Source organism: Siphateles boraxobius, unplaced genomic scaffold (assembly GCF_051911475.1).
Source record: "Siphateles boraxobius isolate OS27281-9 unplaced genomic scaffold, OSU_SipBor_1 130, whole genome shotgun sequence".
Taxonomy (NCBI): domain Eukaryota; kingdom Metazoa; phylum Chordata; class Actinopteri; order Cypriniformes; family Leuciscidae; genus Siphateles; species Siphateles boraxobius.
In genome coordinates this window covers 12,725,183-12,752,179 of record NW_027508734.1, presented here as the reverse complement: position 1 = coordinate 12,752,179, position 26,997 = coordinate 12,725,183, and the positions used below count along the sequence as shown (strand labels likewise).

Sequence of the window (26,997 nt, the reverse complement as noted above, 5' to 3'; positions counted from 1 at the left end):
CAGTTATCATGACACACAAAGCAGTAAGTGAGTCTGCAGCTCTCTCTAGTGGAAGTTTCTCATAATAATGGGTCACAGCTCTTTGTGGTCAAACAGGTCAATGTTTGTCCAGCATTCATGTTAGTTTACTCAAAGCCAACAGCCAGAAAAACTAGCTCAATTGCCTATTGTTACACAACACAGATCAAATCTGATAAGGAAATAGATGCATCATAAATGAAGAATCAGCTATCGATGAGAAGAGTCTGATAACACAGTGAGTAATGAATTTAATTATTCGGAGAAGAACAGAAAATTAAATGATGAGATCTGGTAAATGAATAATATCATAAGCAAATCAACTCAGAAAGAGTAGCCCATAAAATGGTGTAGCACAGCATTTGTAGATTCATATATCTCATAATGTATTTGAAATCATATGTATTTGTCCTTACAATATTATTTTATTTAAAAAGCAAATCAGGAGTTACTATAAGATACTTTCATTTTATGCACATTTAAGGGGTAAGATGCTTAACATAGTAAAAAAACAAAACAATATTGGCTATAAAGTGGCAACGAATGTAGTAAAATACATAACATTTGGTCTTTGGAACGTCACAGAGAAACGTCTACACAACCTACTTAATATTCATTAACTAACAATTCGCTGCTATTCGACGTAACTTTTGCCCAATGTAATTAATATTTAGAATCACAGGCTTCGCCATTTGACGGACGCGAAGAAACGTCAGCACGGCCTATTTAATATTCATGACCCTTCGTTCCTTAGGCAGGATTCGTCATTTCCCAAAGCGGCAGGCTTGAGCACTGCTGAGTGAGGATTCAGAAACACAGCCGAACATCACATCAAAAGATGAAAATGTAGACATATCAGAAGATGCGCACATCGGAGACATAACACACCATCAATCGATGACAATGGAGGACGGACTGGTGTCCGAAGACGATATATGTGAGTGTTAAAACAGTGAAGTGAAAGAATAGTGACAGTGTTAGTGCGGTACAGACAGAAACTGGGGCAAGTGAGAGAAATATATTCAATGGCTAAAAATGTATCATCTCAATGTATGAGGAGGTGGCTTATAAAACCAACTGTGGCTACTAAATAGTTACTATTAATATAGCCTAAAAGACCAAAGAGACTCGTTTAGTATAGGCTGGGCTGATTACAACCAGCTCGTATTCAATTGTATTCAAATTGTAATATAAATATTTTGTGACCCATATATTTTTAAAACCTTTACAATGACGCCACTCCCTGCTTGAGATGTATCTATAGTTGAGTGATTCAATAAGCACATATCTCTACAATTATGTTTAAATTGTACAGTAATATAATTTAGAATCGAGAAAGAGATCATATCTGGAAAAAGACATGATATATGAATTTTGTTGATGCATGTGAACATCATGTATGCTGCTGATTGTACTGTAGCCTACCTGTATAACTCCTGTCACCTTCCACTTTCATTTCTCTCTAGTGCTTTGCTCAGAGAAGGAGTTTCATGATGCTGTGAAGAGGAATGACACTGTCAGAATGCAGGAGCTGATAAGAAGAGGGGTGGACATCAAAGTCAAAAATAAGGTGAGATATAGCCAATACTAAACCAACAGAAACATATGTGAAGTGAACATTGCAAATCTACAGGAGCTGGTTGAGGACTGACACATGCACAGTTGGTTATTTGCATTATTATATTAAACATTTAACTTCTAGTAAAATATATTTATAAATGCCCCAGGATCCGGCCAAATTTGTCAAAATGCTAAATAAACTATGATGTGTACACTTCTGAACATGGTGACACAGCAATGCACGCTGAACAAATTGTACAGGAAGCTGTGTCAGAGGAAGTTATGTTGCCTTTCACCATGCCAACTGCCTGGAATGTTTTGTTTTTCCCAGTTATACACCAGAGTGTCGGAAACACACATTTTGTGGTCCTCAGCACAGGATATGACCCGTATTTTACCCCAGAAAACAGTATTATTTACCACCTTTAACCATGGCAAAGCATGGCTCGTGAGTCAGTGTGACTGTTTCATTTAATATGAGATTTTCATTTTACAGATGGACCGTAAGGCCCTGCACTGGGCAGCTGGAGCTGGCAGTGAACAGGCCCTGCGTCTACTGCTGGACCACGACATGGATGTGGATGATAAGGACAGCGTATGTGTCAAATGCATTCTGTCTGCTGCCAAACTGAAACAGGGAACATGTTCAAATTTAGTTATATTTTTGGCTGAATATTTTATAAAGTTTTATGTTTATTTACTGTATGAGCACAAATGAGAGAAATACTGCTCCACCTGGTAATTATTTAATGGGCATCTGTTCATTGTGGCCTGTACATTACTGGAGGCTATGAGCTTGTTACACCTACAACAATAGTTGAAGAGACAAAGAGCGGGCCTGAAGTGCAAGGCAAAACATTTCTAGATAATTGAGTAGATTGGTGAGTGATGGATTTTTTTTTCTTTAATAAAAATACATTTAATTTGTTTAGATTACAGTGTATATATAATGTAAAGTGAATGCATATAGAAACTGTTTAAATACTGTAACTGATCAACGTTTTTATATAACTTTTTTTTTAAGTACACATAAATAGTCCCCCTGAGGGACAATACGTATTATTTTTTATAGTAAAAATTGTCCATGTCCTAGGACCTAGGAGATCATAAAAATTATGTGCAGAATAATTAAATTATTTTATAAAATTACACAGAGAATTAAAATGATCTGAAAAATACAGTTTATAATAAAAATAAATTTAGATCAGTTATAGCATGTCACATCAACTGGCCAGTTACAGTCTGTCAAAGCATTTTAGAGTCATTTCATATCCATATTCAACACATGCAGTGCTGTTCTTACAGCGTTGGTGAACTTTACCTGAATGGGATTATCATGAAATACTTACAAGGTACAGTAAGCGATTTCTGAGAAACGCTGTTGAAAGTGGATCGGACCTAGCACCACAAGACACTTGTAGCCAATCAGCAGTAGGGGGCGTGTCCACTCATGATGAGGGAGGAGAGAAAGTGAGCAAGCGGGAGATCTGAACTCATGAAAGACTGTAGAAAGATAGATGTCTGAGAGACATTACAAAAATGAAAAGGTCAGAGGAATATCTCTGGAAAAAGAAGAGTTATGATCAGGCAAGAGCTTTAGGACCCTTGTTAATGTTAGAAAAGCTTTCCAGCACTGGAGAGACTGAAACGGGATGGCCTGAAATCAGATGCAGAGGTTGCACTGTTTCTGCTCCATATGTGAGTAACATTGGTTTTGATTGTGTGCTGCTGGCGACTAATGACAAACTCTTGCTTGTGTATACTCTTGTGTACAGTATGTTTAATTTTTATGTTTTTTCTTGTCGTATGTTCATCATCTTCACTTTATTTTCGCAAAGCTTTATTTTGCTTCGCTTCTGCTATGATAAAGAGACATCCACTCTTGCATTGCGTGTTCGTGCCTTTTGGGGGACGGAGCAATGAGGGGAAGAAGTGTTTGTTTTGGGTTGATTTCAAATATCAACAGTGTTTCTCAGATATTGCTTACTGCACCTTTAAGGAAAAGTCAATTTAGGCTAGTGTTATTTTAGATTTTGTTCATTTTTATAGTTTTTTGTTAATATTTTGTTAATAGATATTTTCTGCTTTCATTTTAATTTTAGTTTAAGTTTTAGTAATTTTATGTGGGTTTTTTTTCAAATGTATTAATTTTTTTAAGGTCTTTATAGTTTTTATTAACTTTTAGTTTATTTAGATTTAGTTGTTTTAGTATTTTAACTTAAAGTGAACTAAAAAAAGTTGTTTTATTTTATTTCAAGTAATGGAAATGTTTTTTATGGTTTTAGTTTTAAGTGCCGATAATAACCCTGCTTTAGGCTAATTTTGTTCTTCAAAAGTCGTGTGACTAGACATTCTTACTTGTTTTCCAGTTTGGTATGAATGCTCTGCTCTTGGCGGCGTGGTTTGGTCACCTGTCAATCTTAAAGATCCTGGTCTCAACCGGGGCGAAGCTCACCTCTGAAAACAAAGTAAGGCTCTTGGTAAAAATCCTCGAAGAGTTTCAGATATCTTATATGAAGACAGTGGTAGCATCTCACTCAATGTGCTCTACTCACTCACCATTCAAATGGGATTGTACTTGTGTACTGCCCTAGATACAGACTTCAACATTAATTTTAATGCATCTCAGTGACTGAACTGTCACGTTTCTTTTGTCCTTAGAATGGCTTGAATCTTTTGCACTGTGCTGCCCAGAGGGGTCACATCAGTATTCTGGAGTATATCATGGAAGATCTTGAAAATGTGCAGCTTAATAAAGTCGACAAGGTGAGAATCTCTTATTATTTTCCTCCCCAATACCCATGATCTTGATGTGTGATGTATTTTATTTCAGAAATCTTATTACAATCACCAAATAGCCTACATATATGCTAAGCAATTGCTTTGATCTAGTGCTGATAAATTATGACTACTTTATGTGTAATCTATCGTGTTTATATCATACCTGTAAACTCGTCATATTTCGACCAGGAAAGTGTCGATGGCATCTTACCTCCGTATAATGCCTAATAACATAGTGTTTATCAGCGCAGCGCTAGTTTGTTTACAGGGGTTGCCAGTGTAAGTGAATACATCTATAATCCTGCTGTTCCATAGCGCCACTTACTGACAGTGAGTGAATTTACATATTAATCTATGTTCGAGCAATATTTTTTATGCAGCACGCACACAGTGTTGTGAATGTTAACCTGTTTATCAACACAATAAATTACCGACGTAATAAATAATTGACAAGAAGCTAAAATAATTACAGGGCCCTCTGGTTATCATATGGCATCCCTGTTCATGACGTTTGTTTTGGCGGATGGTGGGACAAAACATCCTCCACTACTGACTGCAAACTTGCATTCAGATCCGCCGCCATTTAGTTATCAACACCCAACCTCCAACAATCCAATCAATTTCCGAAAAGACTAAATCAAGTCCCGCCCTACATTTTTTTTTCTCATTCTTGAAACAGTTTCACTCGTATATATGGATGAATATAGGGAAGAAATGACTATTGGGATTCCCCATAGGGAATATGGGGAAGAAAAGACTATTGCAGCCTCTATTTCATGGTGACTTTAAGGTGCTTTTACACTAGGGAATGTTTTGAAAGAGCATTTGACTGATATGTGTAAGAGCAGTTTTTGTGGGTGTGGAAAGAGTTGACACAGTTTGTCATATTTTGATCACATGACATTTTAATCAGTTTTGCAAAATTTGATCATATGAAATTTTGATCAGTTTTGCAAAATATCGGGTTTTTCTTCTAACATACTATATTCTCAGACCCTTTAAAACAAAGATTTGCAGCATTCTCTGATCTATGTTGTAAGTGCTAAAAATCTTTTTTGAGGCTCAGTTTTATGAATCGATTCATGTCTCGAAAGTAGAAGAGAGCTGTTTTTCGTTTGAGAGTGATAACGACCATGATGATTGCACAATGTTCATTCAAATATCAGTTAAACATTTTCAAAGAATGACTTTGAGGATCAATTGACTAAAGGAAGAGTTTTATTGACTTAAAAAGCAGACTGTAAACAGGAACTTTCAAGCATAAAAAGGACGAAGACTTCTTTCTTGTTCAATGTAATTCATAAATAGTAGGACATGACAACATTTTATCCATTACGTGTGGATTTTTTGTTTGGATTGCTAATATCAAATGTATTCACTTATATTATTTTTCTCTGTCTCTACGGCTTTTGTTACTCAATACAGAGTTGAGGAAAATAAATGAATCATACACAGTCAACATGGATTTTGGGACATTTATTTTGAATGTCAATTGTGATGTCATGTTGTCTTTAAAAATAGATTTAAGTTTTTCCAGTTTTTATGAATTATGCTATTCGTCAGTGTTGTGCCTGAACTCATTCATTGAATGATAGTTCATGAATTCGTTCTTATTTTGGGCGAACGTGAACTGAACGTACTTTATTACTGCCAGATGAATGTTACTGTGAACTCGTTCATTCTGGTGTCTGTGAACAGCACGCTCTCTAAGTTTAACTTCGTTCAAAAGGGTGCCAGATTTCTATAGAGCCTTCCTATGGGGGTAAAATTGTTGCATTATTCCAAATAAATAGATTATGATCCACAAATAAATGTAAAGAGATTCACAAAAATATATCAAATTCACAAATAAATAGATTAAGATCCACAAATAAATGTAAAGAGTTTCAGCAACATTTGAAAAAAAAGAACTATGAACTGAACTAGTTAATTTAAAAAATTTGTGAACTGAACTTTGAACTAGTTCATGTAGAAAGTGAACTTTTCCAACACTGCTATTTGTTACACACAAGTTTATGATGAGATTATGATGATGATTAAATCATTAATACTAATATCACATGATCAATATTCTGGAGTAAGTTTCATTGTACTTTCTGTCAAAATGTTTTTATTACCCAATGAAATGTAATTTTAACAGTTGTAAAACATTTATGGACATTAGTACATATCCTTTCTAAAGTGTCTCCGTCCTTCGGATGAGACGTTAAACCGAAGTCCTGACTCTCTGTGGTCACAAAAAATCCCAGGATGTCTTTCGAAAGAGTTGGGATGTAACAAATTTGCCCAGTGGCCTCTGTCCATCATTGCCTCCTAATCATACCTATATACTGATTGGCTATATACTGAAAAGCACTATGTAATTAATTTTTTATTATCTGTTGTGTCAGTCAGGTAAGACAGCGTTTCATTTAGCCGCAGAGCATGGACAGCTGGAGGTGGTGGAGTTTCTCATTGGTATGGGCTGTGCTCATGATCTTAAGGACAAGGTGAGGGACAGCAAGAGTCACAAATGCACAGACGCTCCTCAGTTGCTAATTAGATTTTCTCTAGTACTAAACTCAGCAAAAATAGAAATGTCCCTTTTTCAGGTTACTGTATTTTAAAAATAATTTCATAAAATCCAAATAAGCTCTACAGATCTTTACTGTAAACGGTTTAAACAATGTTTTTCATGCTTCTTTAATGCACCATAAACAATTATTGCACATGCACTGGTGGAACATTAAGTTATTTTAACCTGCTTTGTATTGATATATTGGTAGTATATGTAAATTGACAATGTTTACTCTTTCTCTGTGTTACCAGGGCCGAGAAATTCACGTTTATTTGTTAGCAAAAGTCCGTCGGATGACGAAAAATATCTCATCAATAGCATACTTCTGACAGCTCCAGGGCTTTCATTACAACTAGAGATAGTACTTATGCCTTGTTGTATCCTCGCCCACGGACATTCGCATTGACACAGGGTTATTAACAAAAGAGCTATTGTAAGAGTAGGTTTATCACTGAAAATTGTATCGTACTTTGTCTAGTCTTTAAACAGCATTATGGTTAAAATGGAACACTATGGCATCAGCTTTCTTATCTGTACGCAACAGCGTTTTGCTTCGAGGTGTTGGGTGGAACTGACGGAACGGCAGTTTCTTTTAGTTTTATCCACTGAAAAACAGATTTTTCAGATTTTCTGCCGTGGCGTTCTCTCCATATTTACGATTCTTTGCAGCCTTTAGCCACTGCCTACAACGCGCTGGATCCTTCACTGGAAACCGAAAGTAAATCTGTCCCGCTAAACGTTTACTCTTCTTGCACCTGGGAACAATAGAAAAATCGAAACCATTATGACTAAAAGTTTACTAAGTATTTCCAACTAAAGCACGGTGGTATTTGACTCTGCATCCATAGCAGACTGGTGGGAGTGGCCTTGGATAGCAATATGCCCAGTGCATTATGGGTGTTGGAAGTTTTGCTACCTATTTGGAAAAAAGGAAGACAACAGAAGACTTATCAACTTTCTCTTGATAAGTAGCACCAAATTGTTTTTAAAATGTCACCTTTCAAATGCATAGGCAGCCAAGTTTTATTGAAAGCCCATTTTGCTAGTGCGAAGTACCCCTTTAACACACTAACAGTTTACAGGTGGTAGACAATTAACGTCACAGTTGCAATAAATTAGGACACTAAAAAGACCTTTCTACTGACTCTGAAAACACCAGAAGAACGATGCCTACTAGGGTCCCTGCTGACCTGTGTGAACATACCATAATCCTGATGCTGGGAGGCATGAGGACTGTAGATGTGGACAGATCAATAAACCTTACAAGGCAATAAGTGCCTTGGTGTAAGAGTGATGTAAGCTCTCGCAGCAAGAACTGACAAATCTGGCTCAGTCCATGAGGATGAGATTTTACACTTAAAGCAACTGGTGCCACACCAGATACTGGCTAATACTTCTGATATTGACCCCCCCTCTTTGTCCAGGGACTCATTATTCTATTTCTGTTCGTCAAATGTCGGTGAAAATTGTTCAGTTTATGCCTCTGTTGTTGAATCTTTTTATGTTCACACAAATGTTTTCATCTTAAGACATTTGCTGGAAATAAAAGACATTTCTTTTTTGCTGAGTTTAGATGCAAAATACCAAAGTGTGCCAAACATGCTAAAGTAAACCAAGTAAAAACTGTAGACTTAAGTGGTGTGACCCTGTGGTGTTGATACAAGGTCAAAGACGTGTGCATTGTCATATGTTCATGAACTGCAGGAGGAGAACACTGCACTGCATTTGGCAGCTAAGCAAGGCCACAGCGACGTCCTACAGAAGATTATGGAGACCGGGGAGAACATTGATGAAAGAAACATTGTAAGCCTCACTCCAATTGTAATAGATTTTTTGGTTTAGTGTCGTTTATTTGCTCCACATTTTCATCTTTTATCAGGACGGCATGACTGCTTTACATTTGGCAGCTGAAGGGGGTCATTATGAATGTATCAGACTGTTGCTGGAGGCTGGCTGCAATGTCAATGAACTTACTCATGTGAGTACAATGTTTTATATTATCATCAGCAGTCTTCATCATAACAAATGAGGTTTTCAATGTGTTATCAGTACAGCAAATTAATGATAATGCTAATGTGCTGCTTCTTATAGAGCAACAGAACGGCTCTTCATCTGGTGGCCCGGCATGGCTCGGGTAGAGAGGTCAGACTGCTTGTACAGGCTGGGATCAGTCTGGACTCAGTAGACACTGTGAGTACAAAAAAAATTCAGTTGACATTCCAACACCACAACCTGCTTTTCAAGAAGTATAACATTTACTGTAGAGTGGGAGAGAATGTTTGAGGGCCAAATTCATTATGGTTAATTAAACACTTTAGCACTTTATACAACAACAACAAAAAGTGACATGATCATGATGAGGAGCATGTGATGGGGAATTGTGTTGTGGAAATTGTGGTCAGCACTAATTGTGTGGGTGTATTTGTGAATTTATCTGATTTACATAATAAGTGAATCAGGTGCTAAACCGTCACAAGACTACAATTATATAAAAAGAAATTTAACGTATGCACAGGTTACTTTTCTTGCTGAACAAGTGCGCACCCGAGCCACTTACACATTCATGTGAATCGTACCACAGTTCAACCGAACCGAGTGCAACCGAACTCAGACAACCTCCTTCAGGTAGTCTTGGGTTCAGGACCCCTGTGCGCACCCAGGTCTGCATGACAGCTTTCACATTACCAGTTTTTCCAAACCGTGCCCCATTTCGAACTTAACTGCTAGTGTCAAAACTAAGATCCTAAGATTCTGCTTTTTACTACCCGTTGTACTTCATTATTCTATACCATATTCCTTGGCAGCAACATACTTCAGCTCTACACCTGGCAGTCCTCAACAACTCCACAGAAATAGTGAAGGATCTTATCAATGCAGGATGCGACCTGGACATCTTTGACAATGTGAGTGTGGTTGAGTTTGAGTGTGGTTCATTTCACATTTACAAATGCAAACGGTGATGATTTCAGAGATTTTGAAGATGGCTCAACAATTGTGCCTTACAGCGGCTTCAAACTGCTTTGCACATAGCAGCAGAACACGGGTGGCTGAACATCGCTGAGATGATCCTGATATCTGGAGTCAACCTCAATCTACTCGACAAGGTGCAATTTCCTGTTATCATACATGGGTGTGGACAATATATTTTCATATTGTAATACAATTCTGATCAAACAAAAGATGTTTACTTTAAATGTTACAGCAGAGGAAGACATCACTTGATGTTGCAGCACGAGGCAACCATGTGAATGTTGTTGACATGATTATCAAAGCTGATAGATTTTACAAATGGGAAAAGGTATGTTCATGTACATTAAGCTGAAATTAGTCTTATTTAATTGTTATCTATCATAATTAAAGATTGTGTGCTATTTTTAATGTGTTAATTTGCCCTCCAGGAAAATGTGACAAGTGACTCTGACTCTCTGGTGGGAACGAGTCTTACCTTTAAGCAAGACCATCAACAGGAGACACAACATATGCGATCCGTCCTATGGAAACTTTCCTCCAAGTATCTCAAACCAGGCGAGTGGAAAACACTGGCTCGGCACTGGAAGTTCTCTGAAGCACATATTCGAGCTATAGAGCACCAGTGGACAGGTACACCATCTAATGCTGTGATCTGCTGCCGATATATAAATTAAAGCTTTTATTCAGCAAGGGTGCTTGATCATGACAGTAAAGGTAAAGATATTTGACAGTAAAGACATTTAAAATGTTACAAAAGATTTAGATTCCAAATAAAGTATCGTCAAATCATTATGAAAAAGGTATCACAGTTTCTACAAATATATTAAGCAGCACAAATGTTTTCAACATTGATAATAATAAGAAATGTTTTTAGAGAACCAAATCAGCATATTAGAATGATTTCTGAAGGATCATGTGACACTGAAGACTGGAGTAAATAATAAATCAAATGATTGCACCCTTGGTGTGAGCAAGAGACTCATTTCAAAATTAGATCGATGCCAACACTTTTAAATGTTTTTGGGTTTTTTTGTACAAAAAAATTATCAAATGTCACAGCATACCAGGATTGAAAAGAAAGTGACATTCAAATGTAAATTGTGCATATTCTCAGATAATGCATACAAATAGTTTCCTGAAATATTTTTATTTGAAAATATGCACAAAAATTAAAAATGTATCTAAATATGTGATGTCTGGAATCTTGGATAGATATTGCTCGGAAGTCTTCCTCACCACTACAACTCAGACTAAATGGATTACAGAAACAGTTACACTAGGCTTTAATTTGCATCATTTTCCCAGATGTAGTGCATTGTTCTAGGATCATAGAGCAGTCAGCCCAAATGTTTTCAATGTGATAGATATCTGCCTTAGTGATGACAAGCTCTGAACTTTAAAAGGTACAAAGAGCCACAAGGAGCACGGGCACAGAATGCTGCTCATCTGGATGCACGGTGTGATCACCGCTGGACAAAACCCCATCAAGGGTTTGTACGAAGGTCTGATCGGAATCTCAAGGATCGACCTGGCAGGTGAATTCATCATTACAGATCATGTGTATAAGCTCTGTTCCTAAACCTATTCTAATGCATCATATGTGCATTATTTCAGACTCGCTTTGTCAATCTTTTAGGCAGATTTGCATGTCTTTTTGGAAGGCAATCCTAGAGTTAGATTTTAACCCTCTGGGGTCGGGCGTCGCGACCATAGACATAATAAATACATAGACGCCCTATTGGCCGCTTTGGAACGTTGCTGCAATACGTCAACGCGTCTGCCATTTTGCTCAGGGCAAGACTGCACCGTTATCAAATGCAAGTAAACGGATGAGCTGCGGTTTTCCTGGATAAAAACAATAATAACGTTTACATTTATCAACCGATTTCAGTGGTTTGTACGTGGTGTACGTTACTATTACTAATTATATAATGACCAAATACAACCTGAGAAAAATGGTCAGTCTTGTTTGTGAAAGGTAATTCCCCGACCTGTTTTCAATTGTGTGGCGATTTTTACAGCTCCAAGCAGCTCACGAAGCAGGCATTTTTCTCAATTCCCATAATGAGAGGTATGGGAAAGTTGCCCTCCGCAATATGGTGGCACCTTTGAAATATGCTCCAGTGGCCAATAGGGCATCTATGTATTTATTATGTCTATGGTCGCGACCACCTCGCTTTTTTCTTATCGGTGCAAAAGAGACTCAAATAACTCAGTAGATTTTTGTCATAAAGATAAGTGTTATACATCATTCGAAACTGTTAAGTGTCTACTTTTATTTGTGTACACACTAAGGATGTTAGCGATTAATCGACGATCGATTAATTGTCGATAATATATGTAATCGATATAATTTATCGATCATCGATTAAGCAGGTTCATGGACGTGCGTGTTGCTCAACCGCGAAACATTTAAAGCGAGCGTGGCCGAGTTATGTTTGGGAGCATTTTACACCATAATGGCTATAAGTTTGCGTGTGCATTCGCAGCCTTTTGTTTTGTGCAAATGTAAGTTGTAATATTGTGTTTATTTTGTGTAGGCCTATCTATATCTGATTAATCTCATATAGGATGCATTTGGTTTTAAAATTAATGTAGTAAAGTGTACGGTGATCCTCTTCAGCTTCAACGCGCGAAGTTCAAACGGCAAGGCATGACTAATAATGACTATTGGGACTGTCATATTACATAACATTATAAGGAGAATAATAATGTAATAAAACACTGAATTATTTTGGTTTAGTTGCTGTGTCGCATTGCTCCAGGAAGAGCGATCCACAACATGAGTCTTTCTGAATGGCACTAACTTAGTTCAAATTCACTTATGCATTCTCGTAATTTTGTGCAGATATAATTTGTAATATTATGTTTATTTTGTATATATCTGATTAATCTCACATTGGATGCTTTTCTTTGAGTAAAATAACACGCTAACAAAGTTTTCCAGTTTACCGGTATTCATTCAGCACATGCAGCTCAAACAGCAATGCAGCATGGCTGATATTAACGATGATTGGGACTGTCATATTACAAAACATGAGAACACCATTTTATTAAATCGTTGTGAATTCATTGGATTTAGTTGCTGTTTTCAGCGCGTTGTTCCAGGGAGAGTGCGTCCACGACAGTCACACATTCTGACAAGCACGCATCTGAGACGTCGTTGGTGGCACATTGTATTAGTCGTTATGTGATAATTCAATAATTAATTTAATTAAATGTTCAATCACATCAAAACATTTTAAAATCCTACTAGCCCTTTATTTAGATTAAAAATCATACTGATTCATTTGGTGAGGAACATGTAGTTTTGAGCAGCATTTGCAGACCCTGTCATGCTGTTGGCCATATGCCAATGCAGTAGACACATATTGCAGTATTAAGGCTAACGATTAATCGATTAATTGAACGTTAATTTAAACGACGATCGATCATGGGAATTTGTGAAAATTGACATCCCTAGTACACACAAAAATAACAAAATGTTGTGCTTTTTGCAAAATACCAAAATCAAACAGGATGGGCATTCTGTTGTGTCTCTCAGGGAGGTCAAATCTGAAACGCTTCAGAAAATGAACTGAAACTCAGCGAATACTTGCCACACAGACATGAAAGTTATGTCAGTACAGTCATATACACTCACCTAAAGGATTATTAGGAACACCTGTTCAATTTCTCATTAATGCAATTATCTAATCAACCAATCACGTGGCAGTTGCTTCAATGCATTTAGGGGTGTGGTCCTGGTCAAGACAATCTCCTGAACTCCAAACTGAATGTCAGAACGGGAAAGAAAGGTGATTTAAGCAATTTTGAGCGTGGCATGGTTGTTGGTGCCAGACGGGCCGGTCTGAGTATTTCACAATCTGCTCAGTAACTGGGATTTTCACGCACAACCATTTCTAAGGTTTACAAAGAATGGTGTGAAAAGGGAAAAACATCCAGTATGCGGCAGTCCTGTGGGCGAAAATGCCTTGTTGATGCTAGAGGTCAGAGGAGAATGGGTCGACTGATTCAAGCTGATAGAAGAGCAACTTTAACTGAAATAACCACTCGTTACAACCGAGGTATGCAGCAAAGCATTTGTGAAGCCGGAGGCGGATGGGCTACTTGAGGCGGATGGGCTACAACAGCAGAAGACCCCACCGGGTACCACTCATCTCCACTACAAATAGGAAAAAGAGGCTACAATTTGCAAGAGCTCACCAAAATTGGACAGTTTAAGACTGGATAAATGTTGCCTGGTCTAATGAGTCTAGATTTCTGTTGAGACATTCAGATGGTAGAGTCAGAATTTGGCGTAAACAGAATGAGAACATGGATTTATCATGCCTTGTTACCACTGTGCAGGGTTGTGGTGATGGTGTAATGGTGTGGGGGATGTTTTCTTGACACACTTTCCACTGCATGGTACGGTACGGCTCGATTCGGCTAGCTTTAAATGGTACCACCTCTGGTGAGGTTCCAAGCGTACCGTACCGATACTAAAATGTGACGTGGAAGCACTGTAGATCACTATTGGTCAGACAGACAGAATCGTCACTACCAGCGTCATTGTATTTGCGAGACATCAAACCCGCTAGATTTAAATAGCCAGTAACAGCCACCGCTGTAGCACCTGTTTTAAAACTACTTGCTTGACTTGCTTGAAGAAAAAAAACTTCCAAAAAAGAAATGGCTGAATCGTGGTCAGTGGACGAGACGCACTGACGTTCCTCTCGTTTGTTGCCGAGGAGCGGATAAACTATAACGATCAGTCGATCATAATCCCACCCACTTTGAAGCGGTACTAACTGCAGTGGAAAAGCAACCGAGCTAAAGCGGACTGAGCCGTGCCGCGCCGAGCCGAGTCGTACCACGCAGTGGAAAAGTGAAACGAGCCGAACCGTACTGAGCCGTACAATGCAGTGGAAAAGCGCCATTAGTGCCAATTGAGCATCGTTTAAATGCCACGGCCTACCTGAGCATTGTTTCTGACCATGTCCATCCCTTTATGGCCATGTACCCATCCTCTGATGGCTGCTTCCAGCAGGATAATGCACCATGTCACAAAGCTCGAATCATTTCAAATTGGTTTCTTGAACATGAGAATGAGTTCACTGTGCTAAAATGGCCCCCACAGTCACCAGATCTCAACCCAATAGAGCATCTTTGGGATGTGGTGTAACGGGAGCTTCGTGCCCTGGATGTGCATCCCACAAATCTCCATCAACTGCAAGATGCTATCCTATCAATATGGGCCAACATTTCTAAAGAATGCTTTCAGCACCTTGTTGAATCAATGCCACGTAGAATTAAGGGAGTTCTGAAGGCGAAAGGGGGTCAAACCCAGTATTAGTATGGTGTTCCTAATAATCCTTTAGGTGAGTGTATAAAGAAGGTTTCCAGTTGAGTTGGATGTTTGATTTCAAAATCTGCCTCGCTTATTTTGGCCAAGAACTGACAATTTAGAAAGGAAAATTTTGACATATTAGGACCAACCAAAGTTTTACATGCCAATTTGATTAGGATTACGCCTTAGAAGATTGTAGGGAGAGATGAAACACTCTGGGTTTTGTAACAGATCTTCTGAGTACTTATTAGTATTTTTAAAAGTTTCATTGTCTTTCACCTTCCCTCATTTATAACTTTGTTTTCTTCCATAAAGAAAGCATGCGACACCAGGCAAATGCGGATCCGTCTTCTGCTAAAAAATGCACTGCAATGTGATGGGAGATTCATTGAGATCAGTCTGGATTGAGAGCAAACCAACCTGAAGATTGCTTTTGAAACACAGAGAACTGAAGAAGCACAAATACTACCTAAAATACAAACTCAGTGATGTGACTCAGAAGAAAACATTGCCTGTTCACAACAAGAGCAAACATTCACAGCAAACCAGACTTTGTATTGAAAATATATGTTTCTGTTGATCCAGATACGTTATTTTAGGAGAACAGGTAGATATTGTTTATTTTCTTTGTCGAAAAATTCACAAAGCAATAACATGTCAACTTAGGTCATGCTGTATTGAAGAATTTCTGATTAATTCTGTATGTCTTTCTGTCCTTTATTTATTTGTAGATCCAGTTCCCCTTCGTCAACTCACTATGACGTACATAAGAAGTGATTTTGACGAATGGGGATCTCGCTTGAGAGCCTATTTACTTGGAGTGTAACTAAACGAGCCAATGCACATTGGCATGCGATAATTGCACCAGTTGCTGTGCATCGCGGCGCGAGCATATAATGAGCGGAAGGTACCTCGCATCCTTGTCTTTCACTTAGGAGCCAGACGGTAAATGCTGTTCCTGCTCTGCAATCTTATCTGACAGTGTTTTAATTTCAAAAGACAAGAGTCTGCGCAGACAGCACTGGTCGCGATCTCACAGAGAGCAAAACGGCTGTTTTCACAGCTCAGAATGTTGCGCCTTCAATGAGAATATGAGTGGTCACAGCAGGCTTGCACTATCGTCCTGTTTTGTGTAGCTACGGTCATCTCTGGGTGTTTCAGCACCAGAGAGAGCAGTTTCCTGAAAGAGCATACACGGTTTGACACTGCGTCTTTTTCAAGACGTCATTCAAACCATGTGTTACGGGATGCGGTCGTTTCCTATCCCCATAAGACGGCCACGATCACTGTTTCACATTCCTGGGCTTAAGCATGTTGAGACTGCGTTCGTGGGTTATGTTCTCTCATGAACATGAATCAGCACGTTGTTCGTCTCCTCTTTCTCATAAAGGCTTGTGCCGTCGAGCTGCCGGCTGACAGCGCGGGTTGTCTCAGCAACCCAGAGCGTGTCGTTCGGCGCTCTAGATGCGCGGTCGAGACTCAAGTGCCTCAAACGAGGTGGAGTCCCTTTGCCTATTCCCCGATCTAGATCCTGTTCTGGTGGCCACCAGAAAAGGGCTACTTTGGCTAATAGCACTGGTGATCTGAGGTTTACAGTGAGCGTTCCCCGACGAGACCACTTCCTCGGGCCCCTCACTCCTCTAGCGCATCGCAAACATGCTGAGACTGTGTTCGTGGGTGGTTTATGCTCTCTCACGAGAGCATGACCATGTTCGCACGTTGTTCGTCTTGCCTTTCTCACGAGGGCTTGAGCGCTCAGCGTGTCGTGTGCCATCGAGTTTGACAGCTACGTTCACTGTCTCGCATGCCTGGCAGCTTTCGATGGGATTACTGGTCCTTAGCATTTCATTCCGGGCTCCAGGGGAGGATTAGATGTCGAATGCTGCATTGGAGAGAGGGCTGTTACGCTCTGGAAATGAAGATGACACCTACTGTAATGGTGTGTGTGCCCATGCTGAATCAGATTCAGACTTGACAGCCACACTTTCCCAGGCTACTCTGGGGGTGCAGTGCGACGCATAAACGCCTTGCCCCAGCCCCCGTGCCTGCCCGGATGTGTGTGAAAAACGTTGGCAGTATGGAAGCATTTTGGCGCCAATATGTCAAGCCAAACATGCCAAAATCTGCAGAAAAAGTTGTTCCTCTATCACTACCCTTGGTGGTGTGCATTGGCTTGTTTAGTTACACTCGAAGTAGATAGGCTCTCGAAGCGAGATCCCCATTCGTCAGAATCATTTCTGACTTACGTCTCCGTCCCCTCCTCGGTGGTTACCATACGTAACCGAGACATTTTTCGGCTAAAATTGTTATTTTTAAGAATAAAAGCAAAACTAATGCTAACACAGCTGCATTACCCAGGATACTGGGAAACACATAATTATACATAATGTGTTTAAATGTGTCTAATATGCAGTACTGTTTGAGTCCCTCCTGATTGAACACCCTGTTGATTATTATGGGATTCGCCAGACTGAAAGCCTGAACTTTTGATTATTGTGCAAATGTTGTTTTATGATTGTGGGAAAAAAGAGTGAAGTCTGTGGTATGAAATTAAGAGAATAAACCACCATAGTATTTTATGCAGATTATAGTTAGGTTAACAATACTAATATCTCGATTTTAATCATTCTCATTTTGATATCCATTCACTAAGCCCTATTTGTAGCGCGCCTACCATCCAATAAGCTTTGTTTTGTTAATTCCATACGAAACAAAATTTTAGCTTTCAAATGATGTCAATTTTATTATAAAATTCGTTTGGTGCTCTTAAATGAGCCATGACAGATTGGTGTAGCTAATGAACCGATCATCATTAGGTACGTTAAAAGATAACTTACTGAAATATATATACGTCTCATGTAATCGCTCAATCAGTCAAAAGCGGAAAGACGGAAAACTTTCAATATTATAGTAATACCAAAATACAGGGTTCCCTGTATAGTTTTTACAGCATTACTTGAGAGATTTTTTTCCTTGAGAAATAATGACGTAGGCTACTGTACCTGATATCCAAAGCGATATTGAATCGAGATGGGAAATTAATCGAATCTCAAACTTGGAAATTTGAATCAAAATTTATCGTGAATCATGGAATTTGTGTCAATACCAGCCCTAATGCAGATATATTTAATTATTCATAATTTCTGGATATGTTCAGCCTGCCTAAGCAAGATATATGTAAATGTTGGTTGTAATGTTTAACAAGCCTGCAAAAGTGCAAGATATAATCTTACTGAAACTGTTTGATTTGTAAGTGTACTTGTATTGGCAGAGTCACAGTATGCAGCATGACCAGCAATGTTGTTGTTTGTTTTTTAATTAATTGTAGTTGTAGATTGCAGTTAAAACTATATCAAGTATTTTTGTTGTAGCTATAATGACTTTTTTAAGCGTTTTACTGGATTGTGACTGAACAAGAAATTCAGTGCTGAACTGAAACAGGTCTTGTTAATAAAAGTTAATATTGACATATGAAAATGTTTTTGAGGTAAGATGCAAATTGGCAGACCAGACACCCGTGGTTATCGGATAGTAACTACACAATACGTACTAATTTCATTATGTACACAAACCCAACTGATAGGTGTTGTGATGCCACCTAGTCAAGTGCATCACTGTTCTCAGTTTTAAAAGAAGCTGTGCTGTTCTCATCCAATCTACTATCAACAGCAACCGTATTCGAGGAACATTTAGCTATTTTCTTTTGGAATGATTTTGCAAACTGTCCAAGCAACTAGCTCATTAAACAAAAATCTGTTCCTTTATTTTTCTTGATAGAAGGTTTCCTTCAACGAAGTATTAGTGGTGTTTGCCAAGGCATTGCTCATTATTAGGGTTTTGAACAATCATTCCTAATCATGAGTATTAAACTTGCTTAAAGGTGCTCTGAGTGTCTATAACATATGCTGAAGTTAAAGACAGCATGAAACGGAAGTTACAATTGTCTTTTCTTCCCTATTGTGATGTATATCAGAGTAAAAAGGCTTCTTGAACAAGAAAAAATGTAGGGCAGGACTTGATTTTGTCCATGGGGAGATGATTGGTTGTGATTTGCTATTGGTGGATGTCATGTGAGTGACAGGTTGTCCCGCCCTCACGCCAGTAAACACATCATCACAGAAGAGAAGAGATGACGCTGCAAAAGGGAGAAGTTATTTTGATTAAAGATTATAAAGGAACATGAATTTGAAAAAAATGTGCACGGATTAATCATTTATAATAAACACTGCAATATTCCATTTTAAAAAAAATATTCATTTTTATTTCATGCCGACTTTAATGTGCTGGATCAGATCAAAATATCATGGTACTCAATGAATACTATATACATATACCAGGATATTCAGATGATACTGGTCCAAAAAAAAAAAACATGCTGCTTATACTTTAAATAGGATCCAGAATCTAATTTACGGTGTTGTAGACTTGAATTTATTTGCATGCCATAAAATCCCAATTCATTGATCTGATTCTAATGTAAACACTCTGATAAATCTTAAATAATTAATACTGTATAGCCATAACAGTTTGAATTGTATGGTAATGCTTTAGTGGTTCATTTGTGGTTTATAACTGTAGACTTGTATTTACAAATGCTCCTTCTCAACGGAAAGAAAATACTAATAAACATAAGGTCAAATTATTACATTACAAACCAGGCATAAAAGGCAGATTTGCACCCAATACAGAATTATTATTAGAAAGAAAGAAAAAAGTAAGAGTTTAGCAAATGCAAAACTTGTAATTGAATTATTGTCATTTAAATTAGTTGCAAATCTACAAAAATTATCAATATCTGGCTTTTGTGGTTAAAAGGCTTTATTTTAATTAAATTTCTCATTTTGATTTGTTTCCAAATCAAGGACTCCTCATAGGTCATTTGGAAAAAGTCAAAATTTATACAATCTGGTGTTGAAATTAGTTTCATTTTATATCAGTGCATGACTCAAATAAACAAACAGAGATAACGATGCTGACAACATTCATACGAAAAAAAACAAAAGCAAAACAGAAAATAACACCAACATACAAAAGGCAGAAAATTAAATTCAAGGAGTAAAAAGTGCATTTTACGTATATTGTGTAAGGCAACCGGGTCAAAATACGGCATTATATGAAAACCCTAACTATGTAGTCAATTTCACTTATTTACAGTCATAATATTATATCAAAATATTGTTTATTTTCCATAAGGTAAAAATAGGCTCTATAAAGTCAATTCACATTTAACTGACTTAAAGGTAATAGAAAAACAGAATTCCGCAACGTGATCTCTAAATGTTGTGTAGCTAAATCAAGTCAAATTCAGGTCCTGATTCATCCATTCATCATTCAGAGAATGTTTGCATGAAGCCTCTATGATTCATCATCACTCTCACGGTTGTTGCTCAGATTTGTCCTTTGCACCTCCAGCTCCTCTGCGCTGACCATCTCTGGACTGATGGCGGCGTACCGTGTCCCATGAAACTGACGCAGGTGTATCTACAGATTAAAACCAGAGTAACAGTGCAAATTAAGCACCTGAAATCACAACACCACCAAGGGCCCTATTTTAACGATCTAAGCACATGGTCTAAAGCGCACGTGTCCAATCCACTTTTGCTAGTTTGACGGAGGTATAAATGGTCTAAAAGGGTTGTCCCTATTCTCTTAATGAGTAATGGGTGTGTTTTGGGCATACATTAACATGCAATAAACCAATCAGAGTCTCATCTCCCATTCCCTTTAAAAGCCGGTTGTGCTCTTGCCATGGTGGATTCGCTTTTCACATGGCGGAATTTGCCAGCGTAAAAACTGAACGCTTCTCCAGAGAGCAAACGGATCTGCTCGTGCGTGAGGTTAAAGCGAGCAAGCAGACCATCTACATTCCACCATATCTTTATGTACACAATAATAATCTTTTACATTGTTATCCTTTTATTTTTTAAATTTGGGATGTTTGTGTGTTGCTGCATGTGTGTGTAATACGCAGAGTGCGTTGTGCAGATTACTAATGTGCACTTTAAATAACAAAAATAAATAAATACTGCACCATTGACTTTAGACCAGGTTTTAGTTGGTCGATGATGCAGTCTATTTCAGTTTCCTCAAAATAGCAACGTGCCAACAATGCGCCTGAACGCACCTCGTTTTCAGACCATGGGGGCAAATGCATTTGCTATTTAAACATCGTGCCGCAGGACTTGAAAATGATAACCGCGTCAGGCTGAAACTAGCAAAAAACACTTCCGTCGCACCGCATTGCGGCGGGAGTATGATAGGGCCCTAGGGCTAGATGTGTTGTTTTTATTGCTACTCAATAAAGATTTAAGCTTAAGTATCATAAAAGTGCTCCATATGTCTTCAAAACAGATTTATGTTGTTATTCAATATCTTTGTTTCCATCCAAAGTTGCAAATTTAACTTATGTGCAAAACTGGAATATCGCATAAAACATCTGCGAATAAAGCAACATTTCCATCCCGTGTTCAAGAGAACAAAATCATCACTTCCTGAGAAATTGGCACAATATCTGTAATAAAAATAGAAGTTGCTGGAATGGGGAAAGCCACTGTAACTATTTATTCCAACATTATGAATGACTTTCGCCTCAGAGCACAGATGAAATGCAATAAACGCTGTCATGTTATCTTTTGTTCGGAGGCGATTGACTGGTGTTTGAGAACGCAATCGTGCGGGACACTACTGGAAGGTTATTATACCAAATCATTCGGATGACAGACTTTGGCTCAGGCATTTCAGAATGATCAAACCAACATTTAAGATGCTGTGCAATGAAATTGGTCCACTTATCTAATCCAGCAATCCAGTCCAGTCCAATCGCATCCTCTGTTGAGGAAATTCACATGAGTTTTTTGCTACACATCGAGGGATTTACTCAGCAAGTGTGTTTCCATTGTAGTATATGAGCATGTCTTCATATTGGATTCTTTTTTTTTTTTAAATGCGATAATCCAAAATTTGCATTAAAATAGGTGGATGGAAACAAAGCTACTTATAGTAAAATAAGTCTTCCCCTCCAGTAAAAAAAAAAAAAACTGCTGCAACCAGATCATTAAATTAATCATTTAGACCAGCTTTCTGAATTAGATAAAAATAATGATTTGTTGTAGAATTGGACATTGTGACAGATCAAGGACAGCAAAGACTTAAATAACTTTCTGTTTCTCACACAAAGCTATCATGAGGCTAAGATTGAGAAACAAATCATACTACTTTACAGGGTTTTGCTTCTTTTTTTGCGGCTTCAAATTTTCTTCATACATGTTCCACAGAAGAAAGACAGGAAATCATTGGGGTTTGGAACAACACCAGGGTGAGTAAATAATTTAAAAAAAAAAAAATTTAGGTCGAAATGTTCCTTTAAACAACTTGAAACATTGGACTCACTTGTATGTACAGGTTAACTTCTGCGCTTCTGCACAGATAGGGGAAGTTTCCGCCGGTTTTGAGATGAGCTCTTCTAGCGTTTGGGTACAGCTTATACATCTCTTCCTTTGCCTCATGTGACAGGGCGCTCTGATCAAAAACCTAACAGAAAAGAAGGTCAAAATCATTTAAACTGTCTTTAACAGTTCACTAATTTTTTTAAATTTTCTAGCCTATTTATAAAAAAGACCTACATCCATTATGGTGACAGCAACATCCTTTATCTTGTGAGGTTCCACGTAGGAATTTTGGCAATTCAGCGTGAGTCGAGAAGCCAGTTCACTCTGGTTCAGGCTTTCCAGCTGAAGCACAAATAAACAAAGCATGTTTTGTTGATAAATGAGCAAAGAGTGAGACAAATTTACCTTCACAGAAGTTCACACATCAGTACAAGATCTATTACTAACTACATCAATCCAGCTCAAGCACAAGCACTAGATTTGGCTTGATTTATGTGCAATTTTTTTTTACTACCCAATAAAATATTTCAGTACAATGATTGTTAACACATTTACACGTTTAACAAAATCCAGGGGCCGGTTTCACAAAGCCATTTTAGACCGGTCTATAGTGTTAGACAAGTCTAAAATTTGCTCAAAGACTAGTCTAATGCAAGTTAGACTGTTTCACAAAAATAAAGACTGACTTAATTTAGACCAAATTAGACACCTTACCCCAGGCTTATTCAGGTCTAAGACTCTGTTACCTTGGCAACCAGCAGTAACAATCAGTTACATTACAAACGGCCAAAAGAAAAGGGAACATGACTCATAATTTGTGGTGTGCTGACGACGTTATGGAGAGAGCTATGAGAAGGGAAAGGGTTTTTAGGATATTTCCTCTAAAATATTTATTTTTTGGCATCTTGTACCATGTTTTTGTATCTTTTCTGTGCGTCTTTAACGCTCCGCTCAACGGTCGGATTAACGCTATTAACTGTCGTAGCAATCTTTTTCCAAATCAAACATTTCTTCTTGTTACTACATTCTCCGCTAAATTTCCCAAGTAAAATGTCCTTGTAACTGTTATACTTTTCCAACAAACAAATATTTAAACTGCACTGAGCGGTTGAATGCGCTTACTCGATCCGCCATGTTTTTTTGTTTTGAAAAGTGTCGTATTTTACCCAGAATGCATTGCAGTGCAGTAGTCCTACTTAAAGGACAAGTTCAGTATTTTACACTTAAAGCCCTGTTTTAAGATCGTTTCTGATGAAATAGAACGGTTAAGATTGAAATTTGGACAAATGCTGCTGTCCCGAGAATTTTCAGTTTGTGTGTTAGCACCCCCCCACCTATACAATGGTTTCATAGGGGCACTGGAAGAATCATTCATAAAACGCATTAAAGTTTAGTTTACAAAGACGTGAAACTCACTGAGTGGTCTGGGGTGTTCACTGATATGCTCACACAAAAATCGCTGCAAAAGATGCTTTCCAACAGGTTTTATCGTAGTTTTTGTCCAACTCCTTTGACTTGTATTGGATGTTCTGTGCGGTACGGTATTACTCCGCCGACGGAAACGGAAATGGGGTTGTTTGTATTCTTTCTGTAGTCTTATGCAGTCGCGGTATCGTAGGCTACGCTATCCAAACATTGGCAAAGGTGCATTATCGCCACCAACTGGGCTGGAGTGTCTATTATTCAAGCTCTCAACGGAGGAATGTCCGGTTGTGAGGGGTTTGGAAAAATAGGTCCATAGTTTTACAACGAATGGTAAAACACCTGTTGGAAAGCATCTTTTGCAGCGATTTTTGTGTGAGCATATCCGTGAACACCCCAGACCACTCGGTGAGTTTCACGTCTTTGTAAACTAAAGTTTAATGGGTTTTATGAATGATTGTTCCAGTGCCCTATGAAACCATTGTATAGGTGGGGGGGGTGCTAACACAAAAACCTAAAATTCTCGGGACAGCAGCATTTGTCCAAATTTCAATCTTAACCGTTCTATTTCATCAGAAATGATCTTAAAACAGGGCTTTAAGTGTAAAATACCGAACTTACCCTTTAAGATAGTCAGACTCTTCATTGCTTTGTGCAATGGTCTGATTTAAATGTCTATCTGAAGTCTGACTATCTACTATATCTATAGTCAAAGTCTATCTTTATGAAACCAGCCCCCGGATAGTTTTTCATGTTAAATGTCCTTATGGCAAAAAATTGACATGGATAATTTTAGGAATTTTTTCTGTGGCCATTTTTTAATGGAGGTGGGTCAAAAATTGTAGAATCACACACACATAGTTACACTAATAAATTATGTCATCAAAACTTCCAAAACAGTCGGTATGGTAGAAGTACTCACTCTGTCAACCATAAAGTCAATTGCATCTGCCATTTTTGGGTCCACGGGTCCTTTGGCAAAGTTACCAAGCACAATCTTTTTGAGCATGAACGCAGGCATCAACCAGAAACTAGAAAAGAAAGAGAATGAGAAAAAGTCCACAAGGATGGAGACATTACTACTGGAAAAGTTATCAGTATTCTGTAAGTCTTTACCTGTTTGCTGTCCATGTCTGGTTGAAGATTGATGTGTCACTAAATGAGTTGCACAGGACTAGAGAGTGAACTCTGGGAGATTTATGTGTGACTTCAGCAAATTTCTGAGCCAGGAATCCACCCAGAGAAGCACCGAACAAGTGCACCTGCACAGAGAAAAACAGGTTGTGAAAGAGACTTGTGATGTCCCATCTTGAATGCATAAAATAATCAACTTCCCATACCTTGTCAAGTTGTAAGTGGTCTAAAAGCTTCCTAAATCCATCACAAAATTCCAACAGATCCCAATAGACAGGATACTGAAGCTGTGTAAAGCAACATCAAGTTACGTAAGAAAGCATGCAATAATATCAGAAGAGCAGCACAAGGGCATGATGGTTACACAAATTTACATGTTAGAAATAGCAAGCAACCGAATAAACCCTATTATTTAACAAATATATTTTATAGCAGCCAGACCTATCTCTAGTTGATATCTGAGAGAACATACTGAAATGACGCGGTAGCCCCATCCGGAGAGAGCCAGAACCTGCTGGAAGAAAACCTCAGCGGTGCCGCTCACGGGTGGGAGGAAGATGATGGGACATCTGATATTTTTCGGCCCAGCATCATACAACGACCAGACTTTACTGTCATCATCATCCACAATTATCTAAAGACACAAAGGCAGAAATTAGGTACATCAGTATGACACATAGTAAAAAACATAATTTACATTTGGTACAGTAGTTCTATGATTTTTTTTCTCGTTTAAATTCTACTTTCTTGAATGTTGAAAATTAACAATAACAAATGACAGTTAGCATCCTGTTTTCTGCCTTAATTCAAATTAAAAAGATGAGATAGATAGATAGCTAGACTTACTCTTTTAAGAGGTACAGTGCTTCTGAACCAGTTATAATCAGGAGATACTCTTATCTCCTCCATTGCTGAAATGCAAATTAAATGTTTGATTAAATAAGTGCAAGCCTCTCAGAATAACTGACATGATCAACACAGTGCTTGTAATTTAGATGAAAATAAGAGGTATTCAGTGAAATTTCATTTATAAAAATTAAGTAAATCTTTACTGACTTTACACCCCTTTCATGTATTTCACCATAGAAAACGTGACTAGAGTACAAAATGGTCTAGCGAGTTAACTCGAAAAACTGAGCTTTCATACACAATTACCGTAATTATAGCCTAACACTACATACAAATGATGGTATCTCTAAAATAATTATTAAAACCGTCATAAGAGTGTTTAAGATGCTAAAAAATACAACATATGACCCAACAAAACTATTGTTTGTGTACGTTTTACAGCGACGTAAATCAGGAGACCATTTCGAGCAATAGATGAGAAAATGTTACCGTGTCGATTCATGAAAAAAGTCACCTTTTAATGCCTTTCATCCACAGGTTTGAAAAAACATTGTATCCTTTCGCTACATCACATGATAGCAGCTTCCGCAGCCAGAAGCAAACGATTGACTGTACACGATCACACCAGCCAATCAGCGACTGCTCACTGCGGGCATGCGCATTGGAGAGCGCTATTAAAGGGATAGTTCATCCAAAAATAACAGAAAAAATTCTGTCATCTTTGATTCACTCTCATGTTGTTTAAAAAAGAAAAAAATACACACACACATACAAACACACACACACACACACACACACACACACACACACACACATATATATATATATATATATATATATATATATATATATATATATATATATGGTAATATTTAAATGCTTTTTAGATTGAAAAGTTTAATTTATTTTTAGTACCCAGATAGCAAGTGTGCAATCACACGTACACGTTGTACTTTTCTCTGTACACTCTGTACAGAACAGAACAG

The 26,997-nt window shown here is 38.0% G+C and overlaps 2 protein-coding genes across 6 annotated transcripts; one reads left to right on the top strand and one right to left on the bottom strand.

The window, feature by feature from the left end:
* The first annotated feature begins 770 nt into the window (after positions 1-770).
* Positions 771-18,695, top strand: ankdd1a (ankyrin repeat and death domain containing 1A). 4 transcript variants are annotated; one of them, XR_013203614.1, is made up of 16 exons: positions 771-955; positions 1,485-1,588; positions 2,075-2,173; positions 3,948-4,046; positions 4,240-4,344; positions 6,750-6,848; positions 8,621-8,719; positions 8,796-8,894; positions 9,008-9,106; positions 9,721-9,819; positions 9,922-10,020; positions 10,119-10,214; positions 10,315-10,516; positions 11,290-11,421; positions 15,534-15,954; positions 17,433-18,695. XR_013203614.1 is itself a non-coding variant. In XM_077228028.1 (15 exons), exons 1-15 carry the CDS (start codon positions 916-918, stop codon positions 15,624-15,626), a joined length of 1,557 nt encoding a protein of 518 aa, XP_077084143.1. In that variant the 5' UTR covers positions 771-915; the 3' UTR covers positions 15,627-18,695. The 4 variants fall into 4 exon arrangements, 3 of the variants coding, with proteins under 3 accessions (XP_077084143.1, XP_077084145.1, XP_077084146.1); XM_077228028.1 differs by having other exon boundaries at positions 10,122-10,214; positions 15,538-18,695; XM_077228030.1 differs by having other exon boundaries at positions 15,538-18,695.
* Positions 18,696-19,456: 761 nt separating this feature from the next.
* Positions 19,457-26,636, bottom strand: spg21 (SPG21 abhydrolase domain containing, maspardin). 2 transcript variants are annotated; one of them, XM_077228061.1, is made up of 9 exons: positions 26,526-26,636; positions 26,009-26,073; positions 25,635-25,796; positions 25,369-25,449; positions 25,145-25,290; positions 24,951-25,059; positions 22,841-22,948; positions 22,608-22,748; positions 19,457-20,699 (listed from the first exon to the last, which is right to left on the bottom strand). In XM_077228061.1, exons 2-9 carry the CDS (start codon positions 26,069-26,071, stop codon positions 20,574-20,576), a joined length of 936 nt encoding a protein of 311 aa, XP_077084176.1. In that variant the 5' UTR covers positions 26,072-26,073; positions 26,526-26,636; the 3' UTR covers positions 19,457-20,573. The 2 variants fall into 2 exon arrangements, with proteins under 2 accessions (XP_077084176.1, XP_077084175.1); XM_077228060.1 differs by lacking the exon at positions 26,526-26,636 and adding an exon at positions 26,444-26,499.
* Positions 26,637-26,997: the final 361 nt, after the last annotated feature.